Source organism: Lycium ferocissimum, chromosome 7 (assembly GCF_029784015.1).
Source record: "Lycium ferocissimum isolate CSIRO_LF1 chromosome 7, AGI_CSIRO_Lferr_CH_V1, whole genome shotgun sequence".
Lineage (NCBI taxonomy): Eukaryota > Viridiplantae > Streptophyta > Magnoliopsida > Solanales > Solanaceae > Lycium > Lycium ferocissimum.
The window spans coordinates 25,144,650-25,163,580 of NC_081348.1; the positions used below are offsets into that span (position 1 = coordinate 25,144,650).

Consider the following 18,931-nt stretch of genomic DNA (forward strand, 5'->3'; position numbering starts at 1 on the left):
GGCCGGCAGATCTTTGGAGCACAAGTTAGCGTCGATGGGGCTTAAACACCCAAAAAACGTGCTATGTCAATGCCTCGCGGAACTCCACAAGAGTTTAATTTGGCTCTTAATCGTTTTCGCGAAGAGAACAATCGGATGCAAATACGTTACCATAGGGTAGAATATGGTATACATGGTAGCACAAGATTTAGATCCAAGTGGGATTCGGACTGTGAAATGTCCGATGAAGATTAATATTTTTCTTACAATAAGGTAAGTAGGTTGGGTCATAAAGACCCTCCCCCTCCCCCCCCCCCCCCCCCCAGGGTACTTGGGGGCTTGCAACTATATAAGTAGCCCTTTCTTTGTTATTAGACTACACCATATTCAATGTCGAGTAGTAGAAACTCAGCTTGGGCTTTATTCCTTCCAAAAGAACCAAATAGTAGTGATGATGAGAGTTCAAATCATAGCAGTTTTTCGAGCGATACCAGTGATTTCGAACTACATGAGCTAAATCCCCACCTTTTTATAGAGCGTAATGATGATTTGCAGTGTGAAATATTCAGATCCGCGGGAATATTATTGCGGTTTACGCCGAGAATGGTCACATCGGCTTGCCGAATCAGAACGTCTTGTTCGTGACTTGGAAAATCTCAACGCTCCAATCCCAACAAGGTACTCCTTAACCATGCCTCAAGTAGGTCCAGAAACTTGCGAGCTTGCCGTGCAAAGGATTAGAAAAGAAAACAACAGGATGCTGGCAAGACGATGTAGATTTTACATGCTAAAGTTGGCCGAAGAACAAGCATCATCAACCGGTAGAGAACTAACTGCTACCGAAAAAAGATGTGTCTTAAGAAACCGCCAATATTTTTCTGAGGACGATATTGAGGACTTGTACTATGATGATGATTAAGAATGTTGTGATTTTAGTTTTAAGTTTAATATATCATTATGCTGTTATTTTGAAGAATATTAGTATGTTAAGTATTTTCATCTACTCAAGGTTATGAATGATGCAATTTAATTAATTTTTTTTTTTTTTTGTATGAATGCTGCCATTTTGACTAACTTTTGATTAATTATTAATGAACAAGTTTAAGTATTCGTAAAGAACTTCAAGCTAATGTCACCGAGACTTGAAACGAAAATGGCGTTCGAGCACTTTTCAACCTCTAAAACGGCCATCCGAACTTTTGTGTATCCTTGATGTGTTGATCCTACCTTATTAATCGCACAAAAATAAGTAGGGTTCTATATAAAATATTGAAGTTTCGGGGTCCCGAAGCATGATTAATCTATGGTCAAAGTACGTTAAAAAGTGTAACGAAAGAAGGGTTAACCAAAAGAGCCGGAAAAAAAAAAAAAAAAAAAAGACGAACACTATAGCGCAGTAATTTACTGCGCTATAGCAGTTAACGGAACCGTCTCCGTTAACTCTTTAGCGCAGTAAATTCAAGCATCGCGCTAAAGGTATTTTCGTAACATTTTTTTTTGTTGGGTATTTTGGTTGAAAATGTTTTTTTTTGGGGTCATTTTGGTTCCGGAGCCTTTAATTGGATATTGGGGAGTTGAATTTTAATTAATTAGGGATTAGTTTAAACTAGGCCAATAGGATGATGACACGTGTCCCTTCGTTAAAATGAGGGGTATATTTGTGCCAAAGTATAACAGCAGAGGTATATTTGAACCCAAAGTATAACAATAAGGGTATATTTGGACCTAAAGTATAACGAGGGGTATATTTGGCCCTTTTCCGATAGTACAGGGTATATTTGGCCCTTTTTCGTATTAATTATCCACATTATTAAAATTAGCCATCCCAAAATATTTGTCCATTCATAAAATCAAGATAAAATTAATTGATTTTTTGCTATTTTGACCTTGACATTAATTATTTTTTAAAGTAATCAATATTGATTAGAGTGTAATTTATTTGAGAGAGATAAGGGTAATATAGTAAAAGTACACTTTTATTTATGATTTCTTAAAGGGCATGTAAAGAGAAAAATTGACAAGCAATATGGGACGGAGGGAGTAGATATTTGTCATTTGAAATGCCTATTTCCATTGCGCAAAAAAAAGCAAAAAAATTAGTCAAATATGATTAATGCAATCAAATGATTCTTTAATGGGTGTATCAAAGTCTTTAATGATACTAGTACTGGATTAAAATACGGGGGGTAAAAAGTAACTCATTTTATAATGTAAAAAATTGCATGCAGTAACTTATTTTGGATACCGTTATTCAACCTGTACCCAATTTTTTAAAAAATATTTCAAATACTACAGATCAGGGGTAGAAATACAAAAAATTATAAATTTAAGACATAACTTAAACAATGACGCCACCAGTAGGTATAACTGCACTTTTCCCTTTTACAACGGTGTCACGAATGTTTACCCTTGATTCTTAAAGAGTACTTTGATCCGATAGGCTAACCATCCGCCAGTTTCAAGTTTCATCCTCATGTTTAGTGTAGATATTTATCTAGTTAGCTTTTATATTTAATTGCATAAACTTTACATTAGTAAACAAAACATGAAGTTCATTGTAAGTGAGGTTATTTTAGTGTTTTAGAGAATTTTCTCCCTTTCACGGAAGAGAATGATACATCAAGAAATAGGAAAAACAGAAAAAGGAAGTAAGAAATGATGTCTTGGTTACCCCATAGTATATCAAGAAATAGGAAAAAACAGGAAAAGGAAGTAAGAAATGATATCTTGGTTACCCCATAGTATATAAACCAATAATTATTATATCATGGATAAAACAGAGTTCGCCTCACTCGAAATAGATGAAAAATGTTGGCTTCTGTACAAGGAACTCTACATTGTGAAGCTTACATAATGCCATTGCTAGGAGCTTCAAATTGATTATACAAGAACATATTTTGGAGTAGCACAGTTACAACATATACAAACGGCTCTTCAAAATGGCCACAGCTAGAGAACGGCAAAGCTTTTACATGTACAAGATAATTAAGTGAATGAAAAAACTAGCATCTAGACATTGAGCAGCCGTAGATAGTCATCAATTATGGACATTGCAGAAGACCGATAACCCGATCCAAACAAGTTATAGTGATTGAGGTAGTGATACAGCATGTATAAATCTCTCCTTTGATCAAAACCAGGTTGTTCGGGCATCACCTGAACATAAAAAAGAAAAACACACAGAAACAAATGAGAGTAAATACCAAGGATATGCCCCGGTTAACAAGCCAATATGGTGGATCATTAAATTCACATTGATGCTAAAACTTAATTTGTTAGTAGAGATTACTGATTATCTATTAAAGAACAGCGAGCAAAAAAGGGGGTTTCTTTTTCCTTCAGAATGTCCTTGCAGATTAAATGTCGAAGACAAGAGAAACAAATGTGAATTCTGGAAATGTAATTAATTACAGCACCTCAAAGTAAGCCTTGTAAAAATCTCCTCCAAATCCAGCACACCATGACATTCCAAATTCTGCCTCATTATGTCCATCTACCAAAAAAAAAGAATTCATAATATTAGTGCATCTGGAGTCATTAATTCGTCTACCAAAAAATCAAGCACTAATATGAATATTACACTGAGATCGTTCAACTTACATATATTTCCTTATCCCTCTGGATTGCAATGTGTAGATGATATTGGCACAAAGAATAATGAAGGAGAAAGAAATTTGAGCCATATTACCATAGGCGTTAACAAGAATCACATAAATCAGGCTGTATATCTGGAAGTAAATCAAACCCAATGTCCAACTATTCAAGAGGCTACCAGAGGATGATGCTACCAATTTATATGAGGCTGGCCGTAAGTGAAGAGGCAATATCATTTTTACGTATCAACCTTTCATTAGACAGTAATCCTTATTCCAAACTGGATGTTTACGAGTATAGAGGCGATGCATCCAATAGAGATAAGATGGCACAATATGGAAACTTATCAACTTTATGTATTCTGGACTTTGGTTAAATGCATTTATAGACAATTTAAGCCATTTGAGAACTTTTAAAGTTATTTCACTATTTCTCATATAGTTTATCATTTTAGCCATTTCACCATAACAGTTTCAGAAATTGTCTTAAATGGGTTGATCAAAATGCCCAGTTTGACCTTTGAAAGTCAAAATTTAGGCATTTAGGATGGTTGGAGTATTCATATTGGTCTTCCTCTGAAAAGCAGAAAAAGAAGCAAATATTTACCTTATTAGTAGCGTCCTACATTTCAATGTTTGCTTGTCTGGTTGTCGTTAGTATCATTGCAGACATATTGTAAAACTTATCAGGATCCTGGTAATATACATTAATTGTCTGATCTTCCATCTCATAGTATATTGTATCAATCTTTATTTCTATTCCTTATATATGTTAATGGCTCTGATAAGAAAGAAGGTAGTTAAAGTAAAATGAGCTATAAGGAGTTCCTGTAGTTATATAAACTGCACTGAACAAGCTTGCCTCAGATAATACAATGCCAGGTGCTTCTGAAGGAGATATATTTCATACACGAAGTAGTGAATTCCTGAAGCAAAAATAACAATATGGAAATCGATAACCTAAGACTTACAGTAACATGCAGGGTCAAGAATCACTGGTTCACCATTCTTGTCATATGTGATATTCCCGCTCCATAAGTCTCCGTGCAACAAGCATGGCTCTATCACAACATTTTTGAATAAAGGTCCCAGGTTCTTTGCTAATCTTTGTCCTAAGAATAGAACAATTTTGATAAAACATGTCAGATATTGAATGACCAAGTAAACACCCTTAAGCTGTTTACAAGTATTTGCTTAATTGGACGTTTAACCTCAGGTTGTAGAAACTGCCAAGCCTCAAATTTCAGGAAAAGGGATTGTTACAAAAATGTTGGTTTTGGCATATATTCAGTTCCATAGAATTTGATATTTGCCCATCATTCCATGTATGTCGATGTTGTCTCATTGCCCCAATGAAAATATTAGGTTTTAGAAGTTTAAGCTAAACACTATCTATCTTAGAATGAGTACTGGAAGATAGTTATGATTATAAATCTCAAAGCCAGATTAAAAGATAAGTGGGAGCGTTGGTTTGTGCTGGAAAATAAGAAAGCAAGCTACTTTGGCTGTCAGAATGAATCTAAGGAGCAAGAATCCATTCTCTGCTACTACAGTAAGTTGGTTCAAATTGCAATTCTAAAAGAAGCCTGAAGCAATTTTAAATTCAGAATGAAGAAGGAGGTTGTACACATTTCCATATTGCATTTATCAGGATCAAACAAGATAAATTCCACAAATGAAGTCAATATATTCTTTTCCAATAAAATGGTGATTTAAACCTCTCTCATAAATGGTTGGATCTCCATACTGTTCACGAGCCAACTTCAACTGGTATCCCAATCTGTGTTCCGCAAAAAATCCGACCCAATCTGACATCCATGTGTTTATCTGCGGAGTACTACACATATGCACAAATATTCAGCCCTTGATATGTCCGATCCATTTATGCCTTAATATATGGAGAAATACAAATGACCAGAAAACTCCAACTTCAACTACTAGACATTAAATTGAATATTTCTCGTTTCACTTTCTTTTTTGCCTAATAGTAAAAGCTACACATGATCCTTCCATTTATACAGAGAGCAGTAGAATGGGTAAATTTTAAATAAGTGCAAGTGTGCAATTCACCATATAGTGGATTTTGAGAAATGCCTCCTCGTAATGGAAGAATTTTGATATGATACTGGCATGATACCTGCCAATAGTATTGTCAACGTGAAAGCCAAATCCCTTCTCAGATTTTGCCGCTTTATGCATTTCAGCAAGCTTCCTACCTAATGCAGACTGAAAAGCAGTAAATGGTCAAATATCTGAATACTGTCACCAAATTAACTACGAAAATGATATGTAGAAAACAGTAATTATGGGAAAACGAAGATGAACAGTCACTCTCACCTGATTGCCTCTAGATGCACCAAACTCAATAAATTCCATAATGATATAAGAGCCGCCTGTTGGCAGAGGTCCAACCTACACAATGCACGAAACAATATCCTCTAGGATACACTTGCGAACTTTCTTTTCTGGAGGGAGAGAAGGAAAGCTTCTACAAAGTTTTAGGACAAGCAGGAAAAAAAAATTACATCCTTACTTTATATGGTTTTGGTACACGAATTGACCCTGTTTCGTACATAGCATTTAAGCCCAATGCCTCTCCTTCAAACATTGATGGTCCAATACTCCTGATTGGATTTTCAACAATACCAAATTGAGCAACCATCTACCACTTTTAATAATATCATATAATGCAACCATCTATCACATCTGTTTAACGTTTTGACAGGAGAAACATAATCAAAATACCTGTTTGTTTTAACAAAAAAGGAACCAGCATCAGTGTCATAACGAGTTGCACGATTTATGCACCCACCACCAATTGGACTGATTCCTTTGATCTGTGTTGCCTTTCCTTCTGAAAGGATCCATTCACGAACTGGATCGTCACTCATTGCAGCCACTGTGGAATTCAAAGGAGCGAATACACTTGAAACGGGAAATGAATGTTAGTTAATGAATGCAGATAGCATCTAATTGGATCGAAACCCTAAAGGCTCAATGGATTTGCCATGACCTCTCAGATGTACAGGGTGATGACTTTCAAGGCGAAATTGCAATCACAATAACTTCTTTTGCACTTCAAGTTGAGCTCAACAAGTTGTAAAGTGCACTGGAAGCGCACACTTGTATGCAACTACATTGAACAAACAATATAAGCATTGAAGGAATGCAGGTGATGTAGTCTAGCGCCTTAAAAATGAATTCCAGAGTTTCAGATTCCGTTAAATATTACCGCATGCCAGTAACTTCTGTGGCCGTAAAATGAACCAGAATAAAGTATTAGTATCAATTTTCAGTTAACTAAATGGTAACCATTTAGAAGAAAATGCTTAGACAAAAAACTCCGTATAATAAGTTAAAAGTTGGAACAAAATCCTGAAAGGGTCATTATTGATTTGAAATGGATCAATAAATTAAGTTGCTTAATAGGCACTCAGTGAATGTTCTTATCTTCTTTTTTTTTATATATACCAAAACTGGGCTTTGATTAGTCAAGACTCAGGAATAATCTTAGCTAGGACAACTTACATTGTTTAAAACGTAGGAAAAGGAAGAAGGGGAATTGACAGTGGAAGAACTAAGATGGTGGAGAATGTGAAATAAATTTAGTTTCTTTCCTTTGTTTGCATAAGAAAGAAAGTGGTACCTCAAGTAATTTTTATACTTATTTTTCGTCATTCAACTAAAGCAGCGGGTGCAGGAGAAAATTACTTCCTTTTCTTTCTTTCTTTCTTTTTTAACGACGAGTGGTGTTCAGGCCAACTTGCGGGCACCTCGACTATTCCAATAGCTCTTGGCTTCCTCTAACCAGCATAGGTACTCTGGGGAAAATTAAATTATTCGACTTCAATGATTTCCTCTCTTTATATCAGTGAGTAAACTTAAATCTCTGTATCATAAAACCATTCATGAAAATGGAGCCTTGGGAGCTTTATTCTGCTAATCCCAACAATTGATAGAGCTAGATTGTGACAAAGAGATAAAAATAATCTAAATTGCTTGACACAGAGCTTTTATGCATTTGTACTAAACTTGACAGGTCGTTACACCTTACACAGATTCAGTTCAATATGCCCCATAAATAACACCTCAAAGTTACCCATACCCCCCACCCCCCACCCCACCCCTAAACTTCAAATTAACAGGAGGAACAGAATTAAGTGGGAAATTCCATGATTAAAGTTGGTCAGAGAGTGAGCTCTTTGAAACCATCCGGTATAGTGAAAAGCTCCACATTACAGTAAGAAAATTAACAAGAAAGTTTGAAGTAGCAGCAAAAGAAACAGATAGATATACACAAAAAGTTGAAATCTTTATAACATATAACCAAAAAACAAGAAACTAAATGAGCAATTCAGAAGAACATTAAACAAATAATGGTTCAAATTGTAAAGAGACATACCAATTAGAGGTCTGTTGTTGTTAAAGGGGTGTCTGAGAAAAGGGCAAGATAGAGAAGGCATGCAGCAGGAAAAGGAAATAGCCATCACCATTTTTGGTGCCTCTTTTTGGCTGTAGATATTTGCCCACTTTCAATTGGTTCTTGTTTTCTTCATTTTTCTTTTTGACCTTGCTGCTGCTGTATGGAGTTATTCTTTGATTGTAATCTTTTATATATCTTTTAAATATTTAAAATTATTAATTATTGTAATTTATAATATTTTTTTATGTAATTTTTAAATATGTAGATTTTATTTTTAAAAATTTAAAGATAGTTAAAATTAAACTATGTGACTCTGAAAGTTTAAACTTTACCACATAAATTTGGACAAAAGATATAATAATAATTACTGGATTATTTACTGTACATTATTTTTTTGTCAATATTAAGCTCATTACATTAATAATTAAATATACGATGCATAATATGAAAATTTACAATGTTTTTGGTTAAAAACAAACATTGTAAATTTACAATGATACTCTTACTTTTAAATAGATAAAAATAAAAGATTTAACAAAGGTAATTTCTTATCGTTCAAGTGTTTTATCCTAGTAAAATTAATTTTAATATAGGTTATTCATATTGAACTCGGTATAAAATAATATTGAAATTATGATATAAGATTATATCGTGCTTTATAACGAAAATGCAGTAACAAAATGCTTTTTGAGGCTAATTTTCCTAATTATGGTGATTAAACCACCCTAAATATATACATATAAAAACACCCATAAATTCAGTCCAAATCATTAATAATATTTATACAATCCATCAATCTCTACCTTTCTGTCTGGTCTCTTATTAGCAATGGTCTTTTCACTACAAAAATCTGCTTACAAGTTACAATCTTATCGAAATTGAAACTTTACCGGATTTGGAATCTACATTGACCTATTACGATTTACATTAAGTAGGCGTTTGGCCTTGCGCCATGAAATTATAATTTCAAAGCAGCGTTTGTTTATGAACTTCATATCATGATTTTAATACCAAATTTTTCAAAAGTAGGATTTGGGATTCCAAATCATCATTTCAAAAATTTTAAATGTAAAACTTGACCCATAAGTTTATATTTTGTAAAAAAAGGCCCATCATTTTAAATTTTGCGAAAAAAGACTCATACTCGGTGTGAAAATCTGTCCACACCATGTGGAAGGATCATATTAAAGAATAACTAGTTGCTACTATTATTGTTTTTTTGGATCTATGAATCTTTGTCAAATTATATGTACTTAAAAGTTTGTAATTGCAAGCATTTATTTATAAGAGGAACGTTAGAAGATATGCAATTTAGTATTGCGACGCCTTAGGATATTTCGATACCTTGTTAATGAACTATGATTTACTAATTTGTTAAGATTCTATAAGAGTTGGAAAAGTTCTGATAGTTTTCACAAATTGTGGAGTGTTCATGGTTATAAGAAAAAATACAACATAAGAAATTCAAATTGGCATGTCCAAATAAAATTTCAACTTCAAATCAACATGATTTCAAATCATAATTTGAAATCATGTCCAAACGGACCTAAATTCTTCCTTTGAAAATGCTACCACAACAAAATATCTTGTCGTAGCTACCTTAATTATATTGATCTTAACATTGATGCTACTTGTACTGTATGCAAAAATTCTGACGAGACTATTTGAGGATATTTATTTACACTGCAAGTTCTGCAACATAGCACAAACCCTTTGGAATCAAGTAGGGTTGAACATTCCCTAGAATTTCATGGATACCCATTGGTTAGAATACATTAGAGATGTTTCTCCTCCTTATACTAACAATTGGATTTCTTGGACAGATATTTTCCCTTTTGTCATTTGGAATATATGGCTTACTCGTAATGCCAATTATACCTCCTTTGATATCTCGATGAGTTTAATCATTCACAGAACCACTGAATACCAATTCCTTACTGAAAAAGAGTCATTTAATACTCACAGGAGAGCCCCACATGTAGGTTGGTTTAAACTGAATATTATGGCTCCTTTTTAAAATCAAAACATATAGGTGGATTAGTTGGAGTAATTAGAAACCAAGAAGCATCTTCGGTAACAAATGTAATTACACAGTTTGATCATTTAAATTTTAAAAATAACAATAATTATCAAAAACTAAAAGCTACTATGTGACAAATATGTGTCCTCATAAATAATAAGTACATAGTAATATTAAGCTCGGAGAAAGGGTGAGATTTATGTTAGAATGTAAATAACTTCAAACCATGTCTAAATGTAGTAACATAGTAGTTTAATAGTTTTCATCTTAAACAGATGAAAGACCAAAGAGTTACTTATATATGAAGTTGTTCGCTACTTTCACATTGTTCAACATGAGTCATGAGTTTTACAGGTGTCCGTTGCCAGTGAAAAATGAAGCTAAATTTACTGAATGGTTTCATCCAATCATTGAGGATGCACGCATCACCAGATATGACTACTCCTGATGATGAGTTTACACTTGTGAATTGATTCATTCCAGGACAAGATAGTGCCACATATGTCTGCCAACAAGGACATGGATTTTCTACTGTCACATTGTATTGCCAGAACTGCCTGAACTTCGCACCTGTATTATATACTGTCACCACTGGTGGACACTCTCCCATGCCTAGTATTTATCAAACCCAAAAAAAAAAAAAATGTAAGTTCAATCCCATAAAGAAGAAAATAGTTTAAGATTTGCGAGCTGACAGTAAATACTCTCTCTGTCTCAATGTAAGTGTTATATTTTTATTTTTTTTGTTGGTTTGTCCCCAAAAGAGCACATCTTTCTATATTTAGTAAGTTGACAATTTAAACAACTTACGTGACAAATTTAAAACCACGAGATTTAAAGTACTTTTTACTACTTTACGCATCTTTAATTTTATATCACAAGATTCAAAGTTTCTCTTTATTTTTTAAATTCCGTGTCAAGTCAAACTAAGATACTTAAATTAGCTAGGACGGATGGACTAAATATTTTAGACCACTAGATTAAGTCTGACATATAATAATAGGCAACTCTTCATATAAAGTATGATTTGATAATCTAGAATAATTAGAGTAATGATATGCAATAGATCATATCAACCGATTAACACGAATTGATGGTGTAAAAATTATTTAGATGAGCAAGATATATAACTTAAATAAATATACTAGGGGAGAAGGTTTACTTTTGCATAAGAGACCAAGAAAGAGCAAAACGCATAGAAAGTTGATGGTGCTAGTCATTAGGATTGCTTCCGCGTAGTGTGAATGAAGGCTAACTAGCTAGCTCATGTTTTTATAAAACCTTTTTTCCAGTAATTAGTGCATAATCATGCAAAATTAAAGGATATCAGACGAGATTCACTCCTTGTTACCAAATTAATGTAAAGGATTTTTTTTTATTTTTTTTTTGGGTAATAAATGTAGAGGATATTTGTCTTGAATAAAAAGAAAGTCCTCATCAAGGTACGATTTCGAATTCAAAATCTCAGAGATCTCTCTTTCTAAGTATAGTGACGTTTGGGTTTAAATTTACTGAAATTAATTATGTATGGCAGTATTTCTATCCTCATTATGTTCCTATCAAATACCCCCTCCGTTCACTTTTACTTGTCACGTAGCTTCTCGAGATTCAAACTACATGTTTTTTGACCAACCTTTTAAGATATATCTTTTTTATCATATTAATATGAGAAGAATTGCAACTTACAATATTTTTTGTATTGTTCTCGAACATCCAAATTAAATTTTAAAATATTGAATTAATTTAAGTCAATTTAGCTCCAAAGATTAATCAAATTAATTTTCGAGAAGCAAAATGTGACAAGTAAAAGCCAAGCGACTAGGGAGTATTTTCTTTTGGGTCAAAACTCAAAAGTTAGCATTTTATATTGGTTTTGCAAAAAGAGTGATAGTAAATCACAAAGAATTGATTGTAATTTACAAAAGCGTCCATACGTTGGCAAGCATTAATCTATTTATTCAAAAAGAATTAAGCACATGTCGTGATACAAGCAACAACGGCAATAAAAATTTCTTCGTATCTTGACGCAGTCATTGGTGAGTAATGGTGACATTACCTTTGCGCTTTAATACTCCAACAGAGAATTATGCGTATTTTTTGTTTTTATTTTTTATTTTTTTATTAGTCGAAGCTTTTAACATAAAATATGCAAGTTGTGATGAAAGTAGTAGTAAATGTTATAATATGTGTTCTTCTTCCTTGTGGGTAAAGAGTTTGTGGTGACCTTATGTTTGCAATATAATAGTTCAAGAAGCTAAATAGTAGTATAATACTTTAATTTGGCGTCCGCCTGAAAAGTTTGAAGAAAATTTTTAACCGAAATTCTTTTCAAGTTTTTGCAAAAATTAATTTTTAATCAAACACTAAGAAATAAACTATGTTTAGATTTTACATTCAGAAACCTTCTTTAATTCGTTTTTTGCAATGACTAAAGATAATTTCAACTAAGTGTTTGGTTGAATTTCTTATCATCATGATGATATGAGAAGGCTTCTACGAAAGCTGATACAACAGTCGGAATATCTAATCCGCAATATAGTAGATACTTTACACACAAGTTGATGCTCAATTTTTTATCAACTATAAACTTTTGAAAGTGATATGTACTTGATTTCTGAATAAATTTATTGAAAGTCTTAGGAAAAAGAAGTATGCAACTTGCAAGACAATCGATGTTAGTATCTTGGTTTGAGAGAAAAAGTCTTTTGACAGCGTTATTCTTGATGAGTAAAAATTTCGTGAAAAAAAGTTAAATATTCTTTGTAAAATGTGCAAAATGCAAGACAATTAGATTAATATATACACTTTTCTATCAAAAAAGAAACTCATATACTACACTCATATAGGGTCCTGATCATAACAGTGGCTCCTTCAACTGGAAAAAGAGTTGAGAGATCCAAAGATAACAACTACATCGTGAAAAAGCACAAATAGTACAACAACATACCCAGTGTATTCCCACAACTAGGGTCTGGAGAGGGTAGAGTGTACGCGTTGCACCTTACCCCTACCTCGTGGAAACACAAAATAGTATCTTGCAAAAATCAGTCTTTCTTGGCATATGATCTTCTAGATATTGCATATCAGAAACCAGAATTGCAGTGAGGTAAAAAAATCAAAACACACCTTGACTACTAAAAGAGGTATATGAAGGCTCATATTCTCACAAGTCACAGAGTATACATGACCCTCAAATGAGCCAATGCTAGAGCATTTCAACAAGACTTTAGTTTGTCGTCTACTTTGGTACTGTCTAGGAAGAAAAACGGCGAATCCAAACGCCTTCTTTACAGCGATATTGTACATGATATAAGACGCACTTTGTTTTGACAAGATAACCAGTGTACCACAAACTTGGTCCAAAATCTCCGAATTGTTAAAAGAGTGCAACTAGAACTCCTAACCAGTTATATGCAACATTCATCTACAGAAGTTTCCGCGTCCTCGCTCCTTGTCTTCAGATTCTCCTTGTTCCATTTGTCAGTCTCCAATAAGATAGATCTGATACAAAGAAACATCTGAATGCAAACAGACGGCATAATTTCTTATGGTACCTCTACATTTTGCCTTCCGTCATGACCTTGCTTCTGCTTCCGGGGGGACCACAGGTTCAGGGTTGATTGAAACAGAAACAGCTTCATCGTTGTTACTTACAGTACCTTGTGACCGTTCAACAGTAGGTAGCAGCCACTGCCTTGAATGCTCAACTGAAATCTCGGAACTATCAGAGTTTAGATCCCTGCCAAGCATTGCAGGGCGCCTTTGTTTGTTCTCAATAGATTCCGGTACGGAAAGACGGCAAACTGGACAGGTGGACTGTTTTCTTAGCCATATATCAATACATGAAAGATGAAAACTATGGCCACATTTGGGCATAATTCTCAGAACTTCGTTCTCCTGGTACTCCGATAAGCATATACTGCACCTGTAATTCAAATTGCTTAACCTCATCAATGGACAAACCTATCAAACTTAGGTATGCCAAAAAACTTTATTTTAGTTACAACTTAGAAAATACCAGGCTGGATGAAGACGAGGAAATAGCAGTCTGGCCGGTACAAGTAGATTTATTATAACCTCATTAAAGAATCAGACCAATGGTTTCACTCTAAAACACGATAGGTGCATTCTTTTCATCCTTATAACTATTTTCTGCTAGCTTAGAGAAATAATACATCAGAACATCCATCGCATTTATCACTCCAAATGCACAAGATCAGGGGCGGATTTATAACCTTATTTATGAGGCGCATGAACCCATGGTCTTTCCGCCAAACTAGGTATTTTATGTACATATTTCCTAGAATTGATTTAATATTATCTGCTGATATCCATGCTCCAAAAAGGCTAAATGGTGCACTTGGTTGAATGTATATTTAATTGCCAAATGTTGCACGTAGCACACAGCTCAAACAAATTGTACGGGGTTGCACTTACTGTGTATCTTCTTCCGAGGAGGTGAAAGCCGCGCTGTGAAACTTCATGGTCGGAATTGCAGCAACCACAACTGAGTCAAGCCCGTTAATTCGATGCTCTGGCTGCCAGAATAGGTTTACATTAGTGAATCTGCAGGAAGTTCATAGGAATAACAACTTAAATCATAATTCACAGTTAACTGCTTAGAAGAGATATATCGTCAATTTCAGTGAAGCAATGTGTCGAAAGAACAAATGCCAGTAGCAAAAAGTTATCCACAGACCACAATCCGCTAAATACAATCTTGAAACTGAATGTTCATGATAATTAAGCAGAAGCAACGACTTAATTCAGAATGCAGCCAAATAAAACAACAAATTCTGAAAGAAAAAACATGCATCATGACAAGCAGTCATACAAACTCTTCATATTGACAAGTCAGTCTTGGTTTTGAGTGATTTTCTATCTTTTCTGCAGCTAAAACGATACTCAGATAGTCATTGATACCATAATCTCATTTTCCCACCTTTTGTTCCATGATCACAAAATTCCCCCTTTTTTTTTTTTTGATAAATCTTTGTCAAAACCAGCATTTTTTTGGTAAATCTTTGTCAAAACCAGCAAATCAAACTAGAACAAAGTCTAAGCCATCAAATCCTAAATCATTCTACACAAAACCAAAATGCAATCAACAAATGGACTATGTCTAAACAGTTGTAGTTTTAACACAAAGGGGGCCGCGGGGGGGGGGGGGGGTTCCTTCCAGGGGGCAGGGGTGGTTGTATCACCCATGATCGCTAATGAAACAAAAATCAGAAAAATCTTCTTCAATGAATCAACAAACATTGATTAGGAACTAAAAAAAAAACAGTACCACTAATTTAAGCAAAGCTTTACCATTTCAAGATCAATCCCTGATTCAATCTCAAACATTTGCCTTGATTGCCTCCTGCTTATCCTCCCACAAATCAGTCTAGTACAAACAAACACAATAAAAGTTGCACTCATCCCAAAACCTATTATTGTGGTTATCAGATTCATTCCAGACCCAAACATCCCTACCCCACTTTGCTTCTTCAACCAAAATTTTCAATTCAAGAATGAGGGAGAAGCAAAATGAAGAACATCTGGTCAAAGAAAGAACCAAGATGAGAAAAAAAGATTATATTTTTCAACGACCAATTATTAGCATAGATCCACCTGAATAAAACAGAAAAAAGCAATAGAGATGGACTCAACAACTAACGAAAGGAGTACAAATACCAACACCACCCAGAATGAGATTCACCTAAAAATCCAAGCTTTTTTTTTTTTTCTCTCTTCAAAGAAATGAATTAACAAAAAGAAAAGGTAGAAGAAGAAATTAAAAATTGCATCCAAATCTGTTTGGGTGGACTCTAAGTTAAAAGAATTAAGACCAAGAATAGGGCCATAAATGGATAGTGTGGATGAGAAAAAGATGTAGACTCTTTCCTATTTCTTTTCCTTTGGTTTGCTCCCTTGGACTCACATCTCTGTGGGGTCCACGCCAGTCTGGGACCCCTCGTCACCCCATCGCCACGTCACCCTCACCCCCTCATAACTATTAGTGGTCGTTTGGTGCATGACCAAAATTATCCCGAGATTATAATTTATCCCATATCTTGGGATTATTTTATACCATCTAGAATGATATAAAATAGTCTCAGGATAAGTAGTATAAGAAGGTATATTCCAGCTTATATCATGGGATGCATTTTATACTTTGTTTGGTACAAGGTATAAATTTATCTCAGGATAAATTTATACTTTCTACCAAATATGGTACAAAAATTAGTGCTGGGATATCCCAGCTTATACCTTCTACCAAACGACCCCTTAAAGTTATTATGAGTTCTTTGATGGGCTTGATAAATTTAGCTCAAACCTTGAATCTGTAGTAAAGAATTTACTTATTTAATAGGCAAACTTACAAATATAATTATCTTCTATGAGTATTTTATCATTTTCGTAGCTTACTTTTAAGTAAAAGTTATGTATTTCGCGTGTATTTGGGCAACAATATTACTTTTCTTATATATTTTTCCTAACTTCTTCTCATTATATTTTGAGTGTATTTTCGTCATATATGTCATATGTATTTGGCTCATAAGTCTTGTATCCCATATGTATTTGAGCTTCTTATCTTGTACAATGTATTTCGAATGTATTGAAACAGATACAATGACTTCATATACAAGAATGACAAATACGTATACGAAATACACTCGAGCCAAATACGTATGATACAAATGAGCCAAATACATATGGCGAAATACACTCAAATACAAGGAGAAGAAGCTAGGGAAAATATGTAAGAAAAGAAAAGTTGTTGGCCGAGTTCGAACCTAGGCGAGCAGGGTGAGAGCCTCGCCTAATAACCACTTCAGCCACTCCAACTTTCTATATTTTGGTATAGCTACGAATGGTAATTTACAAAATCACTGTAGCTACTAAATATAAATAACTTTAAAAGTAGTTAGTATTATCAATAATTACCTCTTAGAAAAAGCTACACCAAGTAAAAATTCCTATTTAATAGGTGTAAATAATTTATTCAGAATTCTGTAAACAAAAAAGATTACGATTCAAACCTCATAAGCTAAAAATTATGGCTCCGCCTCTATCTGTCCCTGGTTCTGTTGATATTCAATTCTACTCCCTCCGTCTCAATTTATATGATGGTATTTGAATGGAAACAAAGTTTAAGAAAGAAATGAACACTTTTGAATTTTGTGATCTAAAACAAGCCAAAGAAATTTTTGTGGCTAGAAATCATTTCATTTAGGGTAAAATGAGAATTTTAGATTTATATTATTAGTAAGACTGACTAAAAAGGAAAGAGAGTCATATAAATTGGGACGGAAGGTGTAGTATATTAGAGGGCTGAGGAGATTTAGAGAACTTTGGTGGCCTAAAAGGGTATAACCTTTTTAAGGGAAATGATGGAATTGAAAGTTCTCAATTGTAAAAAGAAAGTGGATTCTTAAAGATTCCTTAGTGAAAGAATGACAAAGATTCTGAATTCTCTAGGTGATTTGTTCTCTGCTTTTACTTTCGGCCTTTTGTTGCTTTTTGCTTAAATAGCTCCTGGAGTGTGTTACTACTTTGGGATAATGCCTTCTCTTTTATGTCGTCATTTTTCTACCATTCACTTTATTTAGACAAGCCTGGTGGGAAATTTCTCCACTTTTATTACTCTTTCTGAAAGTGTTATTGTGGGCCAGATTTAAAAGTGAGACTGAATCAGAATCACATCTGAATTGGGTTGGGCTCATAAGAAGAAGAATGTTCATTCATTTATGGAGTTATCAGTTATTGTTTGCCCATTTACTGACTTGGCTATTACCTTGTCTGTTTAAATAACTTTAAGTTTCCTCAAGGGACTTCAACAATCAGACACAATTAATCTTATTATATGCCTACTTTTTTAAGTCAATCTCCAATTTAATCTTTATACAGTCAACCTTCTCTATAACAGCATTGTTTGGTCCGAATTTTTTTTGCTGTTATGGAGAATTGCTGTTATACACATATAACAGCATTGATATTTAAATAATATTTCGCTGTTAGAGGCAAAAATGATGCATAAAATCTAATTTTTCATTTTTTATTGTCAAATTATAAGCTTAATCACATTTGTATAATGAAGGAAAATCTTTTAATGATGAAAATATATGTATTCATATGATATTTTTTGTCATAAATAGTGTATTAAATGATCTATTTTGGCAAAATCTCTACTCTTATTATTGATAATCATAGATATTCTATTTTTATAAAGATGGTTAGTTATTATATTACCAAAAAAAGAAGATAGATGTTATATGGGAGGTAATTTTCTGGAAAGAGCGTACTATTATAAAGTTGGTTGTTGGTGTTATAGGTGAAATGTTGTTATAGAGAAGTAAAATATAACATGAAAAATCGATTCCAAAAAAACTTGAATGTTATAGAGAGGTGATGTTATATGCGGATGCCGTTATAGAGAGGTTTGACTGTATTTAGGACTTTGGTCTAAGCTTGTTAACTCCCTCAGCTTAGTCACAAGGGTTCCAACTTAAGTTGGTGACCACAAGTATGTTTCATGGAGGCATTATCAGTACATAGTGGTGGATGGAGCTCTTGCGCTATGGGTTCAACTAGATCTGTATTTTTATACGAAGCATACACAAATATGCGAAATTTTCAAAATTGCAACAAACATTATTAGATTCTGAACCTCATAATTTTAAAATTTGAGTTCAAGTAAAAATTATGAACTTTAAAGGCCGAATCCGACAAGCTTAAATCCTGAATCCGGCCTCTAATAATACAACTTATATATAAACCTAAATTGCCACCTTACCCAAGGTCAATTCCGACATTTGTTATTCCCTCCATCCTAATATAGGTATGTGATCTGTTTAGACACAATTATTTACGTAAGAGTTCAGGTTTTATGTTTAATGAAAATGGATATACAAGTGCACATAGAGTTAC

At 33.8% G+C, this 18,931-nt stretch overlaps 2 protein-coding genes across 3 annotated transcripts; both read right to left on the minus strand.

Moving 5' to 3' along the window:
• Positions 1-2,830: 2,830 nt before the first annotated feature.
• Positions 2,831-8,150, minus strand: LOC132064000 (protein-ribulosamine 3-kinase, chloroplastic). 2 transcript variants are annotated; one of them, XM_059456837.1, is made up of 9 exons: positions 7,975-8,150; positions 6,318-6,471; positions 6,106-6,196; positions 5,910-5,984; positions 5,710-5,798; positions 5,291-5,409; positions 4,544-4,684; positions 3,396-3,472; positions 2,831-3,135 (listed from the first exon to the last, which is right to left on the minus strand). In XM_059456837.1, the coding sequence occupies exons 1-9, from the start codon at positions 8,063-8,065 to the stop codon at positions 2,989-2,991; spliced, it is 984 nt and encodes a 327-aa protein (XP_059312820.1). In that variant the 5' UTR covers positions 8,066-8,150; the 3' UTR covers positions 2,831-2,988. The 2 variants fall into 2 exon arrangements, with proteins under 2 accessions (XP_059312820.1, XP_059312819.1); XM_059456836.1 differs by having other exon boundaries at positions 3,396-3,475.
• Positions 8,151-13,142: 4,992 nt separating this feature from the next.
• LOC132064001 (RING-H2 finger protein ATL64-like) lies at positions 13,143-15,904 on the minus strand. Its single transcript, XM_059456838.1, has 3 exons — positions 15,329-15,904; positions 14,453-14,553; positions 13,143-13,940 (listed from the first exon to the last, which is right to left on the minus strand). The coding sequence occupies exons 1-3, from the start codon at positions 15,485-15,487 to the stop codon at positions 13,589-13,591; spliced, it is 612 nt and encodes a 203-aa protein (XP_059312821.1). The 5' UTR covers positions 15,488-15,904; the 3' UTR covers positions 13,143-13,588.
• Positions 15,905-18,931: the final 3,027 nt, after the last annotated feature.

Excerpts from the sequence above, each read along its gene's own strand:
- LOC132064000 (XM_059456836.1), bottom strand. The coding sequence starts at position 8,065 with ATGGTGATGGCTATTTCCTTTTCCTGCTGCATGCCTTCTCTATCTTGC. Across the intron at positions 5,985-6,105 it reads GTGTACCAAAACCATATAAA|GTTGGACCTCTGCCAACAGG; the intron begins GTAAGGATGTAA and ends TGCATTGTGTAG. Across the intron at positions 3,476-4,543 it reads TCTTGACCCTGCATGTTACT|TAGATGGACATAATGAGGCA; the intron begins GTAAGTCTTAGG and ends CTTTTTTTTTGG.
- LOC132064001 (XM_059456838.1), bottom strand. The coding sequence starts at position 15,487 with ATGTTTGGGTCTGGAATGAATCTGATAACCACAATAATAGGTTTTGGG. Across the intron at positions 14,554-15,328 it reads CAGGGATTGATCTTGAAATG|CCAGAGCATCGAATTAACGG; the intron begins GTAAAGCTTTGC and ends CTATTCTGGCAG. Across the intron at positions 13,941-14,452 it reads TCCTCGGAAGAAGATACACA|GTGCAGTATATGCTTATCGG; the intron begins GTAAGTGCAACC and ends TTTGAATTACAG.